The sequence below is a fragment of the Corythoichthys intestinalis genome, chromosome 14, assembly GCF_030265065.1.
Source record: "Corythoichthys intestinalis isolate RoL2023-P3 chromosome 14, ASM3026506v1, whole genome shotgun sequence".
NCBI classification, from domain to species: Eukaryota; Metazoa; Chordata; class Actinopteri; order Syngnathiformes; family Syngnathidae; genus Corythoichthys; species Corythoichthys intestinalis.
Genome location: NC_080408.1, coordinates 51,691,320 through 51,711,276, shown reverse-complemented (window position 1 = coordinate 51,711,276; position 19,957 = coordinate 51,691,320). Strand labels below are relative to the sequence as shown.

Here is a 19,957-nt window from a genome sequence, read left to right as displayed (position 1 = left end):
AGCATTTTAGATTTTAAAAAATTACTTAGGTTCGCTAGGAAGGATCTCTACATCAGGGCCTTCCTGAGAGGTCTACTGCTTTAAGATGGCGGCTGTTTACAAACGCATGTAGTCCTTAAAACATGTTGGCAATGCAGCAGTGTCTGTCATTTGCATCTAGTTCTATATCTATGTTCTAGTTCTATGATATCTACCGTGTCATGTGGGTGTAGTTTGTCGGCTATGGCTGCAGTCAGGTATTATTGGAGCCACCTAGCATCGCGGTTGCAACGGCGTCTTCCCCACTCCTACTCTGCTCTCGTCCCCGTGAGTCCGTTTCTCTAAGACTTTTTTTTATTCAACCAACTTAGTAACGCATAGTAATGCACGCCTTTCCCGCCTCAGTAACGGTAACGGCGTTGCCAAGATGAGAAAAGTAATTAATTAGATTACTCATTACTGAAAAAAATAACGCCGTTAGTAACGCCGTTATATTGTAACGCCGTTATTAACAACACTGCTCATCAGTGATTGGGCACACGTCTGACTTATTTTTTTATTTTTATTTTTTTGTAAAAATGGGTTTCAATTTTTCTTTAAGTCTCCTTAGGCAGAGGTTCACATACTATTTTTACCCTTTCTGTCATTGTTTGCATACTATCCTCATTAAAATATGAAAACTTGTTTGGGTGGTTTTAGCTAAAGCAGATACTGTATTTTCATCAGTGTGATTTTGACAAAGATCAGATCACATCTGATGGTGATTTTATGCAGAAATGTGAGAATTTCCACAAGGTTCTAGTGTTGTATCGGTCGCGAACGATTCGTTCTTTTTGAACGAATTGTTTTGGTGAACGAGACCGAACTAATCATCATCTGCACTGATTCGTTCTATGAAGGTGGTGCTTGTTCGCTGCGTGGGAGGGCGTTGAGCAAGCGGCAGCGTCTTCATGACATCGCACACGACCAATCAGACGCCAGCCTCATCGCGGCCAGGGGAGGGAGCGGAAACAGAATCAGGGCGTTTGTCACTCACGTCCACGTGTGGCCAATAAGCAGCCAGCGTGCAGGCAGGGGGGCAAGACTGAGTTTTGTCACTTCCCGTTCAGTGACTCGGTCCTCCGGTTCCTGACCTAGCTTGCTGCTAACTTGATTTTCCAGTAATGACTATGCGGTGAACGAATCAGAAAATGAAAGGAAATGACTTTGTCACATATTTGTTAACGTGGAGCCTATCAAATGCTGCTCAAACAGACAAAAACACCACACAAATCTAGCGAGCATTGTTTAGAGTAGTACTTTTCTCAACAAACTCGTGACTGCCTATGACGACATACTATCAAAATTTACAGTAATTTAAAACACGGGTAGCTACGAGGCAAGCAAAAGCTGAGCTGCAGTCGCGTGACGGCAGTGAAGCGGGCAGAGAACTGTCACTATATGGAGGCTTCATGGCAGCGATATTTACCTCATATGTGCACAGAAAAAAATATTTAGTATGATCACCATAATACTGATTTGCAATGAAACTGTATATACATGTCAATTTTTTTCCCGAGTGTTTTATTTTTTTTTTCTTCGTGTCAGCGTGTCGGGTGTTGGTTGGTTTGACAAATTATGTCAATCCGTCCATCATGTGCTACTCAAGCGCCCAAAACAACGCACGCAGACACGGGAGATATCGCAATATGTCTACATTTTTCTTAACAGACTAATGAGAGTAGAAAGGCGACATCGTAAAGAGCTAACAATTATTTCTCGTCAGCATTTGACGATCTGAGATGCGGGGACGACAGGGGAGCTGACCGGATTATTTTATTTATTAATACCAGTGCAAAAAAACAATATGATCACCATAATACTGATTTGCAATGAAACTGTATATACATGTAATTTTTTTCCGAGTGTTTTTTTTTTTTTTTTTCGTGTCAGGTGTTGGTTGGTTTGACAAATTATGTCAATCCGTCCATCATGTGCTACTCAAGCGCCCAAAAACAAAGCACGCGGACACGGGAGATGTCGCAATATGTCTACATTTTTCTTAACAGACTAATGAGAGTAGAAAGGCGACATCGTAAAGAGCAAACAATTATTTCTCGTCAGCATTTGACGATCTGAGATGCGGGGACGACAGGGGAGCTGACCGGATTATTTTATTTATTAATACCAGTGCAAAAATTCAACACGATCATCTTAATACAAAAAAACAAAAATACAACAGAGCGAGATGTAAATATGATGTGTTGGTCGTTCCATATTCAGAAATTAAACTTTCGATGTATTTTTATTTTCGTGACAGCAAACATGCTGTATATGTGATTGTATGTGTGATCAAGAACCTGCTAAAGAAAGTCCGTGCGCCCCCGCCCCCTACTCCCCTCACAAAAGGAAAATGTTTAACCGTGTCCTAAATCGAAATGCAAGCACGAGCCATGACTTTGAGCCCATAGAACTAGGACAGACGACGCGGAAGTTCTCCCTCGCTTTTGCAGCAGCAGGAGGGAGACGAGGCTGTCTGTGAAAGCAGAATGATACCGCCTGTCACTCATTTCTGAAACTACGACGAGTGGTCAATGTGGAAGAGCGGGAGGGACCAAGCAATGTCACTTCCCGTTCAGTTATACTGCGAAGCGGTCTTTGGTGATTCGTTCGGCAACGTCACTTCCCGTTCAGCAACCGAACGATTCGTTTGGGCGGGGAGGGAGATGAGGGGGGCGAACGATTCGTTGAACGATTTGTTTGAACGAATCTTTTTACTGAACGAACCGGAATGGATTCGTTTACTCAAGTGAACGACAAATCTCGTCACTACAAGGTTCAGATACTTTTTCATACCACTGTAAAAATAACTAGATGCGAAATGACAGACTTGGCGGCGTTAGCACATGTATAGATAACTAGACGCGAAATGACAGACTTGCCAGCGTTAGTAAACAGCCGCCATCTTAAAGCAGTAGACTTCTCTGGAAGGCTGTCGTAGTGAACCTGCCGAGCGAACCTAATGAACTTTGTATCTAAAATGTTCCTAAATTGGCAAAATCTTGACTGAACCTATCTTTAAATGATGAAACATTTGTAAAACTTTCACATGTTGGGTGTAGACAAAGGGGAATTATGTAATAACTAGAGCAATTTTAACAATTTTAACATTTGATTCACAACATTAAATTCATTGAATGTAGTTTAAAGCTGCTGATACAGAATGGCGACTTGACTATTTTGAATCGTAATCGAATGGTTGGGTGCCCCAAGATTCCCACCTCTACTGCCTATTTGATAGGCAGTAGAAGTGGGAATATCTGGGGAGATTCCGGGTTCACTTCCTGTTCGATAATTAAAAATCAACAAGAAATGACCACTAAATGCCCAAAAATCAATTGAAAGTGACCCAGAAATGCCCCTAAATTAACTCATTGGCTGCCATTGACTGCCATAGACATCCAGTCCATTTGAAGTGGGAGGGCCGGCCACCCTCCTAGTTCAAATGACGTCTACCAGTGACAAACTCAATTCACAGCTGAAGAATGAAAACAGCTTTTTTTTTATTTTTTTTTTTTTATTACTTGTATAGAAAAATTTGGAAAATTCTATCATGTCCAACACATCGATAATTGTTATATCGCCATATTGTGAGATCGTTATCGTGAGTCTTGTATCACAAATTGTATTGTTTCGTGAGTTATCGTAAGGTTGCCACCCTTAGTCATAAAACAGTGAAGAGTAAATATTTTTACGAAAAACACTTTAAAGACATTAATATAAAGTAGCTAAGATTACGCAGCGTTCCACTTTACACAAGAATTGTTCACTCACCTTCTTAAAGACTTTCCCGTTGGGTTGGAGCTCATCCTCCTCGCTCAAAACCTCCCTGGTACCCAGACAGTCTCTCTGAGGAAACCTCTTGGCTGCATATTCGAACACTTTATCCAGAGTGTCCACACCAGGGTGCAGCCACGCCGCCAGCTCCTGTTGGCTGTTGATGGCCCGGTACGGACCCGCTGGGTGTCCGCTAACCGAGCGCGCTTTAATACGGCGTGCCCGCTCCAAGTTGGTGCCGGCCCCGGACAGGAAGTACCAGGGTATAAAGGTGATCACAGAGTAGACCCAGACCACAGAGCGGAAAACCTGCAGGAGCAAGGGGTTGATGTCCTCCTTCAGCTTCATCGTGAGAGGAAAAGACGCTTAAATAGAAGTAGACAAGGAGATGTCTGCAAAAATGGACAGAAGGCTGGATGTTGTGGTTGCTCTCAGCAAGTGAGCAAACCAGACCTGCAACACAGAAACCTGAACCTTAGAAAAAAATGCAGGCTGTGTCAGCCAAAATTGAGAAATCGCAAAATCGATACGATTCCGCAGACAGTGGGGGATGAATCCCTTGGTGCCTGAAGCCCACCTCGGATCTATTCTTATCCCCTTATCTTGGTCAGCAACATCTATTATAGGAGCTCAAGGCTCCGTGAGTCCTCCGTGTGTCCATATTACAAAACGGGAATATGCAGGATTATTGGGGAAATGGATTCTAAGGCAACAATACTAACATCCATCTCGTACTCTGATTTCCTCCAACATTCCAAAAAGATGCATAATAGTTCATTTATTGACTGTGAATTGACTGTTGACTAATTATTTATGCACTAATTGCCGTAAAAGTCGTCTGATATAGCACGTCAGATTAAGAGTGTGACAATATCTCGATACAGAGATATATCGCGATATTTTGCAACCCGATCAGTTATCGATATGCTCCCGCCAAGTATTGATACTTTTATTTGACATATTGGACATTGGATGCTGTAAACTGCTCAATGTTTGTTGAGCAATTCCTTGGCGGTCCACTAGGGGCGCTCAAGAGTGGCGGTGAAGGTAAAGTGCGCACAAGTTGTCTAGAGAAGAAGAGAGGAAGCTCCAAGTGGGTTGAAAAAAATAAAAAAGCTTTGTGGGAACGGTAGAAGTTAAAGTGACAAAAATATTGCCACAAATCACACATGTGGACACACTTTAGATTTTACACTAACAAGAAAGAAAGGAAGTAAGGTGAACAAGGACTTTGCTGTATGCGAGAATTGTCTAACAAAAATAAGGTTCACTGGCAGCTGGTGAAGAAGTGGACACGGATTTCTTCACTGCTTCGCTTTCATCACTTGAGGTAAGAAAGTTTTGCAATGTAATTGATTTTTTAATTTACATGTATTATTTTGATGACATTTGGTGTTGAGTGTTATAAAATAAACCAGGACCCTAAACTGGATGAAAATTACTGGTGCACCATAATTATTGGTCCGATAATAGGAATTATGACGTCATCCCAATAAATCCAATAACATTATTAATAGGACCGATAATACTGTATGTACTGTGCTGCGCTACCCACCGGTATGGGAAATCAGTTGACCATTTGCGGGGCATTGCTGCTGCCACCTGCCGGTCAGAATAATTCGCTGCATCTATTTTTTGTTTTGCTCACAAGCTCATTCACTTACACAGTGCGGTGTCTAGCGGTAGCATTGACAATTGTGAATGCTTTCCGCCTCGGAAATATATGTCAGTAAGTATTTTATGTTTAATATAACATATGGATTTGCAATATATGTTTACTTCTGTGGTGAAGGGTCATATGTACAGAACTTCATAAGTTGTTGTGTTATAGAAGCCAGCCAATTCTTAAGGCTAGTAGCTCAAGCTAGTGTGCTATGCTTTACATATAATAGTTGTGTATATAACTGTATTGTGCAGTTTGTTGTATATTGAGTATTGAATATGTGTATTTTTCTGTTGTACTTTCACAATATTAAGACAAGTGTCTTCCCATAAAAGCAAGAAAAGACCAAGCCTTGTGGTTTATGGAAGTGCATTCATTTTTAGATGGCTGTCGGGCAGTGCAGAAGCGTAACACACTGTTTTGGGCAGTACATGTACTGTAATATTTTATGCACGGTGTCGGTGGATTGGGATGTGTGCGTATGTAAATCAAGCGCTCCCTTTCTGTGACGTCACGCCCAAGTGTGCCGCACGGCTAGCGAGAAACACATCTTAATAAGCCACTGAAAAGATGACAATCGCTTCGATGGTGTTTTAAAGATTGATATTGATTATTATAAGGAAAGCCATTAATCCTTTTTGCTCCACTACATTTTTGTTATGAGTGATGAACCTTACTATATAATGTTTGCATTTTAAAGTGTTAGTTATAAGTTAGCAAGTTATTGAGAGGCCTTTTGGTTATTGATAGGCTTGCTGTCCTAACCTGTCTCCCAGGTTAAGAAAGTTGTTCCATGGACAAAGACCACAACTGTCTCCTCTCCTGTAGCACCAAATATTTTTATCTGATGATAAAGCACAATACCAGTTGGGTTTATGTTTTAGTTCAGTGCTCATTAGTCAAGAAACACATCTTCAATTATATTGACTAATTGATTGTGATTGACTCAAATTATATTTATTTGAAAAAATAAATATTGGCACTTTATTTGAAGTCAAGACTGTTCTTGTCTTTGTTTTGTTCATGTCTTTATGAAAAATCTGGTGAGCTCAAAGGCAAAAATCTGTGTTGAATCCACACCTATTTTTTTTTGTTTTTTTAACCTCCAGGTGTTCAAAAACTCGGGTGAATATACATTCAAAAAATTATATATTTATTAGAGGTGTGCGAAATTTCCAATTCTTAGATTATTCGCGATTCGGCCGTGGAAGATTCGAGAACGATTCACAAATATCCAAATTCTGATTATTAAATTATACCAGGTAAAGCGGAAGTAAAACACTGTCAGCACGGTCTTTGGGACACAATGAGGAACGGACCGAGAGTAAATATCTTGTTCAACTCATGCCGCTAGATTAAAAAAAAAACAATCATACCTGACTGCGGCTGACAGCCGCTACAAACAACGCCCAGTTGCTAGTTGCTACAAACATACGGCTACAGTAGATATCATATATATGTAGAACTAGATGCAAATTGACAGACGACGTCGGTGTTAGACCTTGTATTATTGAACAGAGATGCAAAATGGCAGACTTTCCAGCGTAAGTAAACAGCCGCCATCTTAAAAGCAGTAGAACTCTCTAGAAGGCTCTGTTGTAGCGAACCTAATTAACTTTTTATCTAAAGTACTCCTAAATCGGCAGAATCTTGTCTTGAATCTATCTTTAAATGATGAAATAGTTTTAAAACTTTGACAAAACTAGACAGAAGGGAAATTATGAATGACGGGAGCATGTTTAACAAATATAACAGATAATTCACACATTAATTGAATGTAGTTTAAAGCAGCTGATACAGAATGGGGACTGGAGTTTTTTATTTACTTATTTTCGAATATTTGTTTACTGTTATATGTTAACTTGATACTGAAATAGTAGTTTGGTCTGAGAGGATTTTTGAACAATTTTAGAACTAATGTACAAAACATTTTTTAAAATTTTAAAAAAGGGGGGCGCATCAATAATCGTTTTATAATCGAATCGGAGCCTCTGAATCGTAATCGAATCGTTAGGTGCCCAAAGATTCCCAGCTCTTATATTTATTATCGGTTATCGATATCGGTATCGGCTTTGAGGAGCAGGAAGTTATCAATATCGGTTTAAAAAAATGGATATCGTGCACCCCTAATGAAAATGAATATCGAACAAGCCTACATGAATTTACTGATTTATTTGACATTATTTGAGTACCACTTGAGAACACATCTAGTTTACTACAAAATTTATTACTGCCATTTTGATGCAATAAGCTATAAAAATGGTTTGAATAGCTTCCAAGATATATAAGGTGATGTGCATGATAATTAATGTAGCCTGCATATTAAAAATAGGTAATTATTGCATTTTTAATTTCTATACATTCAATTCATATTTTTTTAATTGACTCAATACTTCCAATGCAAAAAAAAAAATCTGGATTTCAACTCAAAAGCTATTAAGTAACTAATATTTTTTGTTTTATTTTGTTGTTTTCAAGGAGAAGAAAATTGTGACCGAGTCCGACATCTCAAATGCTGAAGCAGATAGTGGAAGTGCTCAAACGAATGTTATTGGCAACAAAGGTCATATACGAAGAAAAGACCCACCAATTTAATCATTGCCCCACTCCAAGCTCAACTGCTGACCGACACCGACAGAACTGTTAATTTATTATTTTTTTAAAAAGATTTAAAACTTTAAAGAAATTAAGGGTGCCATTCATCATGATCTCTCCAAGAGATATCAGTGGTTTTGGTTTGTTTTCTCTATATGTGCAGGTACACAATTTGCAGTAGATTCATATTTTACAGCAATGTTGCACAGAAAAGGTGTCACTGTTTAATAAATGACTTAAACAGTACTTTTTCTATTTTTAAATATCTTTTTTTTCCCTTTCAACAGTTATATCGTAGAATATCATCTATCATATTTCTGACCAATATATCGATAATCGCTGTATCGTGATAACGTGAGATAATCGTTATCGTGAGCCTTGTATCGCGAATCGTATCATATCGTGAGGTGCCCTGAGGTTCCCACTCCTACGTCAGATACAAATTGTTCCTTTAGATCCCTTATTCTGAAAATCACATCGGTTCTCCTGTTGTAAACTTGCGCCTGACTACGTCAACGCAGAGTTGGACATCAGGAGAAAAATCCACAGACAGGTATTTTAATTTAATGAACGTACTTCTAGTTCAAAACTGTGAAAATGAAATTAAAATGGACATTGACGTAACGTTTAAGTTGTTTATGGTGTGTCTTTGACCTGAACCGTCACGTCCTAGCATATGCGGACGTCATTAGTTGTAATTTCAGATGAGTATTTTGGAAATAGAAAAGTTACTCAGGAGAATGGTCACGTAACAAAAAGACTACCGTATTATTGTTGTTCTGATGATGTAGACTGTTACATTCAGAGATATTTAATTAGTCTCTCAGGTTAATTATATATTCCAAGGTGCCATTCAGTTCCGAAAGTATTTAGCCCTCATGTTCGAAGGAGAAGAAATAACCAAATCGTTATGGCAACTGGTGTTTTTTTTTTTTTTTTTTTAATTAATCATCATTGTATTGTTTTAACTTAAGTTATTGTATTGAAAAAGGTTCATTGTTTATAATTTGGCATATTCCTTGTCCAAAAATTTACAAGACATAGTATTTTTCCTCTCACTGAAACAAATCATCATTATTACAGGTAGTTATTACAGGTAGTCCCCAGGTTACGAACGAGTTCCGTTCCTACGCTGGCGACGAAAGCCAAATTTCCGCGTAAATCAGAATTAACCCTTTAGGTACCCCAAAATAACTATCCAAAAAGTCCAAAGGTATAGTATTTTGTTTAATGATGGAGGATACAGCCTTATGTAGCACCAGAGGACAGTGTAAGTTGTTTCAGCTAATATATGTTTGTGTATGCATTTGTAATTAGAATTACAGCTACAGTTTGTGGAGTTACCTGTGAGTAATTTGCAATGAAAATTGTAAATACGTTAGCATTCATAGCATTTAAGATAGCAGACTTTTGTTAGGCAAATACGGCTAGTTTAATCTACCAAATTTACATATTGGCGAGACTAGATGGACGCTTGAACACCAATGGTTTTGTGTGAGGTATCTTGTTATACACATGCAGCTTTACAAATTGTCAAAAGGAAGTAAAAAGCTTCAAAAAGCACAATTGCTTTGTTTGCTGTCTGTAAAGATGAACAACTTCACATCTAGTATGGACAGAACACATATCAATAAAGTAAGGAAAAAAATAAGATACTGGCAGGTGCAATAAGGTACTTTTTATGAGACTAAAAAAGTGGCAGACGAGACCGCAGCGTCGTAAAGTCGGGTACGTCGTAACCCGGGGACTACCTGTATTTTTTTTTTTAATATCAGTTTATTCTAGGGACTAACTTTAAATCAATCAGAAAAGTAACTCCTATTAAGACACCTTAGTTTGAATTTAAATTGAATTGACTAATGTACTCTCTGAAAATAAAGGATTGAAACCGTGTAGTCCTATTGGCTAATCCACTGAATGTGTTTCAGAATATAGACCATATAAGCATGATGTAAAAGATGGCATCACAGGCTGATGAAAGGAGAGGGCTGTACCAACGGCCATTGCGTTGACAGTGCCCATTTCAACTGTGAGACAGATTTCTCTGCAATAAACAGAGTAATACATTTGGTCAAATGTTCAGAACTGTACAATATAAATTAGAGGTGCTTGTGTGTCTTCACGTCTTAGATCTTTATGTTTTTTTTTGTGTAGGTGAAGACAGACCTGAGGAACCAGCTGCAGGGGGACTATCTGGCACCATGCCTCACAATGACTATAAATGGACCACCCATTGCTGATTTACGTTATGAAAGAGCCCTCAAATTTATTTTTATTTTTTTTTAAATCCAGGAAACGCAAGTGCAGACAGGATGCAAACTTTGCAACTAGATATTTGTTCTTTGTTTTATTTTGTTTTCTTATATTTGTTTAAAAAAAATTTTTTTATTTGTCATGATATGAAACAATTTCGTCGCGGCCCGCTGTCCGACTCCGATGCAGTCCACCACCACCACTACAGCTTAAAAAAATCCTAAGGTAAACCCTGCATCAGGTACACTGATTTTCCCCCAACATTACAAAAAGATGCATACTTGTTCACTTATTGACTGTGAATGTGTGAATGGCTGTCTATTTGAGCCCTGTGATTGGCTAGCAACCCTAAACTAAAAAGAATAAATACTAGCTTTCAGCTTGTCTTCTTATTCTTGGTTAGATTTCTTTATTTCGTTTTCCTCAATATATACTGGGGCTACAGCTATCGATTATTTAGGTAATCGATAAATCTGTCGATTAGTTAGTTCGAATAATTGAGTAATCTGATTAAGAACATTTAATGCGTTGTAGAATAAAGTTTAGGAGATGTAAAACAAAGAAACAAGTGCTTATGCCAGTAAGAACATTCATTTTGGCTTGCTATCATTGCACTTTCAAAAGAGCATTAAAAGCGAATACAAAATAAAATTCCTGAGAGTTTCTTCAAACTATGCAGAATTTCCATTTCATTTCACAAGAGCAATAAATGTATTTAAAACTAAAATACCTGAGCTTAGCCTCAAACGGTATGAACATTTTTTTTTTTTTAATTAGGATCTAAGTACAAGAAAAGAACAACTGGCTAACTTGCATAGCAAAGGTCCTCTGGCTTAAATGAGATAAATGCTAAAATTTATTTAAAAGCGCTTAACAAATCGTTCGAACACCACATAGTCCCAAAAAAACTTCTAAATATACTTCTAAACTAATGAATGCATAAACAAACATATTAGCCCAAACAAAACATACCTTATGTTGGTCTTAACAGGGAACAACTGGATTTAGTCATGTTAGACGAGCCATGTTAACTTGCATAGCAAAGGTCCTCTGGCTTAAATGAGATAAATGCTAAAATTTATTTACAAAGCGCTTAACAAATCGTTCGAACACCACATAGTCCCAAAAAAAACTTCTAAATATACTTCTAAACTAATGAATGCATAAACAAACATATTAGCCCAAACAAAACATACCTTATGTTGGTCTTAACAGGGAACAACTGGATTTAGCCATGTTAGACGAGTTATGGCATATTCAATGTTGCCACCAGAGGGCGCTGTATCCAGCCAAATTAATACAACTAAATGCAATGCAACACTTTCAAAACAAACCACCACAACGTCACTCTGATGAAATGAATCCTTGAAGCAGCAAAATTTAATTCGAAGTGAGTACTTGAATTACTCGAGTTAATTGACTAATTGTTGCAGCACTAACATACAAATTCTTATACCTGGCTAACAGTTTTGGCTTTCACTAAAGTCTTCAGGTGAGCTGTCACAACAAAAGGCCCAAGACAAAAGAGCCAAAGCTCAAAAACAAAAGAGTCTTAGGTTAACAAAGGAAATCAAAAATTGATCACAAATGAATGGAAAACTCAATCGACAAGTCTGATCCTACTCTTGATGCGACAGCAAAAAAAAAAGTTGTTATTCGTTGTGCTGCCAAGATGGGCTTCAATTATTAAGTAAGGTGTTTTGACAATTACTGTAACAGTGTACAGCAGAATGTAACACTAGATATTGAGTAGAGTTGAGCACTCTTGACAGAATGCAAACTATCTTTCTGCAATGGTGGGTGTTACTTCTGCTAAAGGGAACAAATGTGGTTCAGTCAAAATGTATTCATGTCTATGCATCGATTATTTTAGCCTTACGACATCCAGATAACACTTAATAATTACAGATACACAGATCTCCCATTTTAGATCATATGTTCAGATAACGCGAGGAGCAACGGGGTTTTGGGTTAAAACTACAACACAAAGCGCCTGAAACTACGTAAAATGAAATAAAATTGTTTTAAAAAACGAGCTTTCGGATTCGCTGATGACTCAGACACCGGGAAAAAGGGGAAGCTTTTTGATTTTATAATTATTTGATTTCCATGCATACTCACAGCAGCAGTTGTTGTAATAAAATCTAAGACGTGAATATGATTAAGTCCACGTGAGCGCCGGTTTTATTCTGGGATAGCTACAGTTATATTTTGTGGAATGCCGCGTGATTTAGCATCTCGGTAGCTAACAATCGGTAACATCTGCAAGGCGTTTTAATACATTCTCACCTCATCCGCTACGGCTGCGCTTCTGCCGGATTGATTCAGGTGCTGCTATCCTTCTGCGCGTAGTTCTGACATAATGTTGACCTTGTCCAAACGCTCTGTATATGGGACTTTAAGTCAGTATTTCAAGTATTTCAGGAAAGACGAATAAAATTGTGTAAAAAGGTACATTTTAACGCCAACCGGGGTAGCGTTCACAGCCCGGAAGACAGTGGATGATGTCAGAGTGTGTCGCCGCCTCTGATTGGAGGACCGGAGGTGGCGCGTGCTCTGGGAAGCAGGGACGTCAGTGGGGTTACTATCGGTCAATTTGTCAGAGACAAAAGCATAAATGGTAGGGTGGTTCTTCGGAGGGAGTCGTTTATTTCGAAGAGCCATGAAAAAATTGGCTCAACTGCCATTTTTTAAATTTCGAATATCAAGCAAAAATTGTTTTATTTTGGCAATTAACACTCAAATTCACATATCTCAAGCAGTTTCTTGTTGTAACTTTGCTGGTTAAGATTTTTCAGATTATTAAAACTTTATATATGTGTGTATATATATATATATATATATATATATATATATATATATATATATATATATATATATATATATATATATATATATATATATATATGTATGTATGTATTATATATACACACACACACACACACACACGCACTCACCGGCCACTTTATTAGGCACACCTGTCCAACTGCTCGTTAACACTTAATTTCTAATCAGCCAATCACATGGCGGCAACTCAGTGCATTTAAGCATGTAGACATGGTTTAAGACAATCTCCTGCAGTTCAAACCGAGCATCAGTATGGGGAAGAAAGGTGTATATGAGTGAATTTGATCGTGGCATGGTTGTTGGTGCCAGAAGGGCTGGTCTGAGTATTTCAGAAACTGCTGATCTACTGGGATTTTCACGCACAACCATCTCTAGGGTTTACAGAGAATGGTCCGAAAAAGAAAAAATATCCAGTGAGTGGCAGTTCTGTGGGCGGAAATGCCTGGTTGATGCCAGAGGTCAGAGGAGAATGGCCAGACTGGTTTGAGCTGATATTTCTATCAGCAACAGTGACTCAAATAACCACCCGGTACAACCAAGGTAGGCAGAAGAGCATCTCTGAACGCACAGTACGTCGAACTTTGAGGCAGATGGGCTACAGCAGCAGAAGACCACGCCGGGTGCCACTCCTTTCAGCTAAGAACAGGAAACTGAGGCTACAATTTGTACAAGCTCATTGAAATTGGGCAATAGAAGATTGGAAAAACGTTGCCTGGTCTGATGAGTCTGGATTCCTGCTGCGACATTCGGATGGTAGGGTCAGAATTTGGCGTCAACAACATGAAACCATGGATCCATCCTGCCTTGTATCAACGGTTCAGGCTGGTGGTGGTGGTTTAATGGTGTGGGGAATATTTTCGTGGCACTCTTTGGGCCCCTTGGTACCAATTGAGCATCGTTGGAACGCCACAGCATGCCTGAGTATTGTTGCTGACCATGTCCATCCCTTTATGACCACAATGTACCCAACTTCTGGTGGCTACTTTCAGCAGGATAATGCGCCAAGCTGGAATCATCTCAGACTGGTTTCTTGAACATGACAATGAGTTCACTGTACTCAAATGGCCTCCACAGTCACCAGATCTCAATCCAATAGAGCATCTTTGGGATGTGGTGGAACGGGAAATTCGCATCCTGGATGTGCAGCCGACAAATCTGCACCAACTGTGTGATGCCATCATGTCAATACAGACCAAACTCTCTTAGAAATGCTTCCAGCACCTTGTTGAATCTATGCCACGAAGAATTGAGGCAGTTCCGAAGGCAAAAGGAGGTCCATCTCGTTACTAGCATGGTGTACCTAATAAAGTGGCCAGTGAGTGTATATATATATATATATATATATATATATATATATATATATATATATATATATATATATATATATATGTATACATATATGGCGGAAAACACAAGACTGGAAAAGCAGTTTCTGCTCTTGCACTCTTCTTTAAAAGAAACTGCTGTATTTTAAGCCAAAACAACTGTTGTGTTTGATAGAACAATATGTCTGTCAGGAATTGCTGGGCGGGCAGGTGTGTGAGGACCCAAACGCAGGAAAACAAAAGCAGCAAAGCAGGTGGCAGAGAACTCAAAAAATGGTTTTAATTATAACTAATAAAAGCACAAAGTACAAACAAAAAGACTAGGGATCAAAAGGCAAGGTTCAAACCAAAACTTACTTAAACAGAGGGACTGGTACACGAGGGCGTGGAACGGACTTGACTTTGGCAAAGACGGACATAGACATAGACAATGACGCAACAAGGAGTGACAAGAAACTGGGTCATTATATACGCAGACAAGGGGTAACGAGACGAGGAACAGCTGGGTAACACAGGTGGATGCAGATTGCAGGATACACTGGGAAAACACACACAGGTGAGAGCAATGGGTAATCACAGGGACAAGTCACACAAGGAGAAACCAAACACAAAACCTAACAATGTCTATATGCTGCCATAGCAGATTCATGGCGCATTAAGCCCCCGGACTATTTTTAATTTGTCTGTTTTACCCTGGAAACCCCTATTTACAGACGCCGCACAACCGCTTTGGTTTCAACCCAGCCACAAAACGAAGGTAATTAATTATATTTATTATTCAAAATGTCTGTCATTTTTAGCTTAGAATCATTAATTGATGTCTAATATTTCGTTTAAAAAATAAAAACAACTTTAAAAAAAATTTCACTCGCATATGTTTAACTTTTAAACAAATTACGTAACAATGAAAAAATTGGTGTCTATAAAAAAGTCATGGATATCTACCTCATAACTATCGCTTAATTGTATTTTTTTTTTGTTACCTTCGCATTTTCTCCGATATGTTAGATGATAAATAATCGATCCAAACAAAGAAAAATTGAAAAAAATGTTTAAAAGGGTAAATATATAAAAAAGGAAATCTCGACCACTCCTTGATGTCTGCGATTTCTGCATCGAGAACCTTGTTATATTTCTGTGTTTCACCCATAAAATCCCCCAAAAATCCAGCTATGGCCATTCACAGCTGTGTCTTGACAGTCAGTGATACATGCTACATGGAGTTTTTGGATCGAAACAAGGTTTGTACGGGATAATATCTCGTTAAAGTCATGGCGTCTGTAATTCTGCTCTTGCGTGCTCTAACCTCCAGATAGGATTTTGCTGTTTAAAAAACTTTTTTTTTTTTTTTAAATGCCCTCCTGTTCAAAATTGTTCTTCCCCCAGAAAATAGAGATTTTAAGATTTCCAATGATGTATCACACATGCAGAGAGGCCAATTTTGAAATTTGGCCAAATTGGGGGTCTCAGAGTGGAACTTCAAGTCACCTGAGTGTTTTCCGCCATATATATATACAGTATATGCGAGAGCAGAATTAAAGACGCCATGATTTTAATAAGATATTATCGCGTACTTACCTCTTTTCGATCCAAAAACTCCATGTAGCATGTATCACTCTTCATTTTCATGGATAATTTTTGTCTGACTTTGTTGTCAGCACGTTCAACTATGGAAAGAACAAAGTATTTAATAATTTTTTTTTTAAAAATCATTCATGCAGATCTACAACGTGTTATGTCAGTGTTCACTTTATTTTTTTGAGCAGTATATATATGTATATACTGTAATACATATATATTTATATAGTCCCCAGGTTACAAACGAGTTCTGTTCCTATAGGCTGGCGATGTAACCAGAATTTCCATTTAAATCGGAATTAACACTTAAAGTACCCCACGGTCAACTGGAAATACATCTAGCTGACGATAGCACCAACGTATGCACAGTTAGTGTAGACGTTCAATGTATTTCTTGTTATTGTTTGTGTTTTTCTTCTGTCTCTCTCTCTCTCTCTCTCTCTCTCTCTCTCTCTCTCTCTCTCTCTCTCTCTCTCTCTCTCTCTCTCTCTCCTTCTTTTCTTTTGTTCCCCCATAACAGGTGGTGGCAATAACTAAATCCCACTTGCAGCCAGTTAAAATGGATTAAAGTTGACTCTACCTGTGTCCTTTGTCCTTGTGTGTACCATATTGAGCATGGAGAAAAGAAAGAAGACCACAGAACTGTCTGTGGCCTTGAGTAGCAAAATTGTGAGGAAGCATGGATAATCTCAAGGCTACAAGTCCATCTCCAAAGACCTAATTGTTCCTGTGTCTACCATACTCAGTGTCATCAATAAGTGTAAAGCCCACGTTACTGTGGCTAACCTCCCTAGATGTGGACGGAAAAGAAACATTGACGAGGCATTTCAATTAAAGATTGTGCGGATGGTGGATAAAGAACCTCGACTAACATCCAAACAAGTTCAAGCTGTCCTGCAGTCCGAGCGTACAACAGTTTCAACCCGTACTATCCATCGGGGTGTGAATGAAAAGGGACTCTACGGTAGGATACCCAGGAAAGTCCCCACTTCTGACCCAGAGACATAAAAGAAGCCAGGCTGGAGTTTGCCAAAACTTACCTGAGAAAGCCAAAAACGTTTTGGAAAAATGTTCGCTGGTCAGATGAGACGAAAGTAGAGCTTCTTGGGAAAAGGCATCAATATAGAGTTTACAGGGGGAAAAAAGAGCCCTTAAAAAAAAAAAAGAACACGGTCTCCACAGTCCAACATTGCGGAGGTTCCTCGATGTTTTGGGGTTGCTTCACTGCCTCTGGCACTGGACTGCTTGACCGTGTGCATGACATTGTCAAACAATTTTGCAGCATAATGTAGGACCCAGTGTGAGAAAGCTGGGTCTCCCTCAGAGGCCATGGGTCTTCCAGCAAGACAATGACCCAAAACACATTTCAAAAAGCACTTGAAAATGGTTTGAGAGAACGCACTGGAGACTACTAAAGTGGCCAGCAATGAGTCCAGACCTGAATCCCATAGAACACCTGTGGAGAGATCTGAAAATGGCAGTTTGGAGAAGGCACCCTTCAAATCTCAGAGACCTAGAGCAGTTGGCCAAAGAAGAATGGTCTAAAATTCCAGCAGAGCATTGTAAGAAACTCATTGATGGATACCGGAAGCGGTTATTCGCAGTTATTTTGTCTAAAGGTTGTGCTACCAAGTATTAGGCTGAGGGTGCCAATACTTTTGTCCAGCCCATTTTTGGAGTTTTGTGTAAAATGAGAATGATTGAATTTTTTTTCATTTTCTTTTGTGTTCTTTCATTGCAAGCAAAATAAACGAAGATTTTACTACCACGGCATTTGTAATTGCAATCATTTTCTGGGAGAAATTGCGCAATATCTGACAGAATTGCAGGGTTGCCAATGCTTTTGGCCAGCAGTGTATATTCAATTATGCGTTTGTATCCGTACTTCTATGATCATACTTATTGTATCCTACTCTATGATGCTGCATTTTCTGGATAAATAGCACAATATAAACAATCAAATAGGGAGGGCACCAAATTTCCATGTGGCATGTTAAAACTTTCAGCTTTTAAAGAGACACCTATTTACTATTCTCCGTGTCTACAATAAGTTGAAGGGAAAAATAAAACATAAAATACTTAGTCAAAAGAATGTCATACAAAAATGCACATAAATTCTCTATAAGCATACATAATGTAAAATACATTGTTCAATCTGACATGATAGCACCTATTGATTAACTTGAAAGGCAATCCTAATATTATACAGTTAAATGTAATGATCAAATTTTAACATAATAAAATTATTTTTCCCTTACTAATTACTTGTTAATACAACCTTATTAGGACAGTACAGTATTCAGTATTGTGCTTGTGTACCTAATGAAGTGACCAACGAATGTTTTTTGCTGCTGCTCTTGCTCCTGCATTTTCCCCTTTATACACTAGAGAGAGGTAGTGAGCAAACAGTGTTTGTTATGTAGTAAATGTCCAACCAACCACGCATTTTCTGTGTTCACGGTCGCGGGGGTTGGATATAGAGGTCGATTTGGGGCTTTACACTTCAATTTAAAAAAAAAAAAAAAAAGTTGCTTCAATCAAAATGTATATTTTCAATCAAAAAAGGTCACGTCAATAAAAACAAATTAATAAAATAAAACATTTTAAATCACAGGAAAAAAAATGAATGAAAAAATGCATTGAAACTGCATTTAAACAAAGCTTTTCTTGAATAAAAATGTTTTTTATATTTTAATTGAATTAACATTTTGATTAATGATTTGATTGTTTTGTGTTTGGGCCACATTGAATCATTTTGATACAAATGTCGCGCTTTGCTACTGGTCAGACGTGTTTGATACAGTATACACAGTGTCATGAATATACAGATGTGTCCTGACAAATTTGTTTAATATGTATTGTGACCATTTTCATTTTAGAACCCTCAAACCTATGATTGTCTTTCCATGTTGGAAAAAAACAAAACAAAAAAAAACCATGCAAAACACTCCAAATCGTTCGTTCATTCATTCATTATACTGCTGAGTCCCGAACTGGTCTCTAGCATTGAGAGTAGAGTTTTCCCACATTTGTTTACTTTAAAGGAATAGGAAGGCTATCACATTTCATGTTCGTAATGTGTAATATTGGAGAAAAATGTCAATAAAAGCCAATATTTCCAGGAAGTAGACAAGATTGTTGTGAGCACCTGCTGGGGACGCTAAAGCCCTATAATGGTAGGCGTGGCTAACCGGCCCGATCAATTAACTTTATTTGCAGGCCCGAGCCCGACCCAACCCCCCCCCCCCTCCATAATTTTATGTTATCTTTGTGAGGACTCAGGAGAAGAAGGAAATGCGGGGATGCCATGCGTTGTTGCGTGAATTAAAGCCCGTCGAATTTTCACAGTTAAACAAGACTGTAAGATGAGTATTCAATAAACATTTATATCTTTTATATTTGTGCGTCTGTCCTATCAGTGGATTTGACATTTAATTTAATCTCTTCGAGTTGGCAGAAAAAAACGCAAGTTTTCTCAATGTTTAAATAGTCTACATATTTCTATGGTTATTATTAACTCATTTACACAACGAAATAACGCTGGAAAAGTTCGTTAAATATATTTCTTGTATATGAGAGCAAAGCTCCGCATTCGTTTACATTCAGCAATTTCAACGATCAATTTGAAGCGTTTCCATACCCCACTTCGAATCGCACGGCATACAGTGTTCTTACGCAGATATTCAGCATCACCATTGGAATGCATATATTGTCCCTCGCGAAAGAGCGCACGGAGAGGCACACAATCTGCCCGTTTGTGAGGGCCTGACTTCGGCGGGTTACATTATAGTGACGTCCGCCTCGATCAGTTGGCACAGGTAAAGAATTCCCTCAGCTGAAAATCTTTCATGGAGAACATCTTCCGGGTACGCCAGCGGATTCTGGCGGTCTCCAAAAACCC

General features: G+C 38.5%; 1 protein-coding gene across 3 annotated transcripts in view; it reads right to left on the bottom strand.

Moving 5' to 3' along the window:
* Window positions 1–12,817, bottom strand: part of acsl3b (acyl-CoA synthetase long chain family member 3b) — a 49,584-nt gene extending 36,767 nt beyond the window's left edge. For 2 of the 3 annotated variants that reach the window (XM_057856637.1, XM_057856638.1), the window contains exons 1-2: window positions 12,596–12,817; window positions 3,793–4,248 (exon numbers count right to left, since the gene is read on the bottom strand). In XM_057856637.1, coding sequence (XP_057712620.1) covers window positions 3,793–4,143 — 351 coding nt within the window. In that variant the 5' untranslated portion in view covers window positions 4,144–4,248; window positions 12,596–12,817. Of the gene's footprint in view, window positions 1–3,792; window positions 4,249–12,595 lie in introns of those variants that run through there. The other variant, XM_057856639.1, reaches the window with a different exon arrangement.
* Window positions 12,818–19,957: the final 7,140 nt, after the last annotated feature.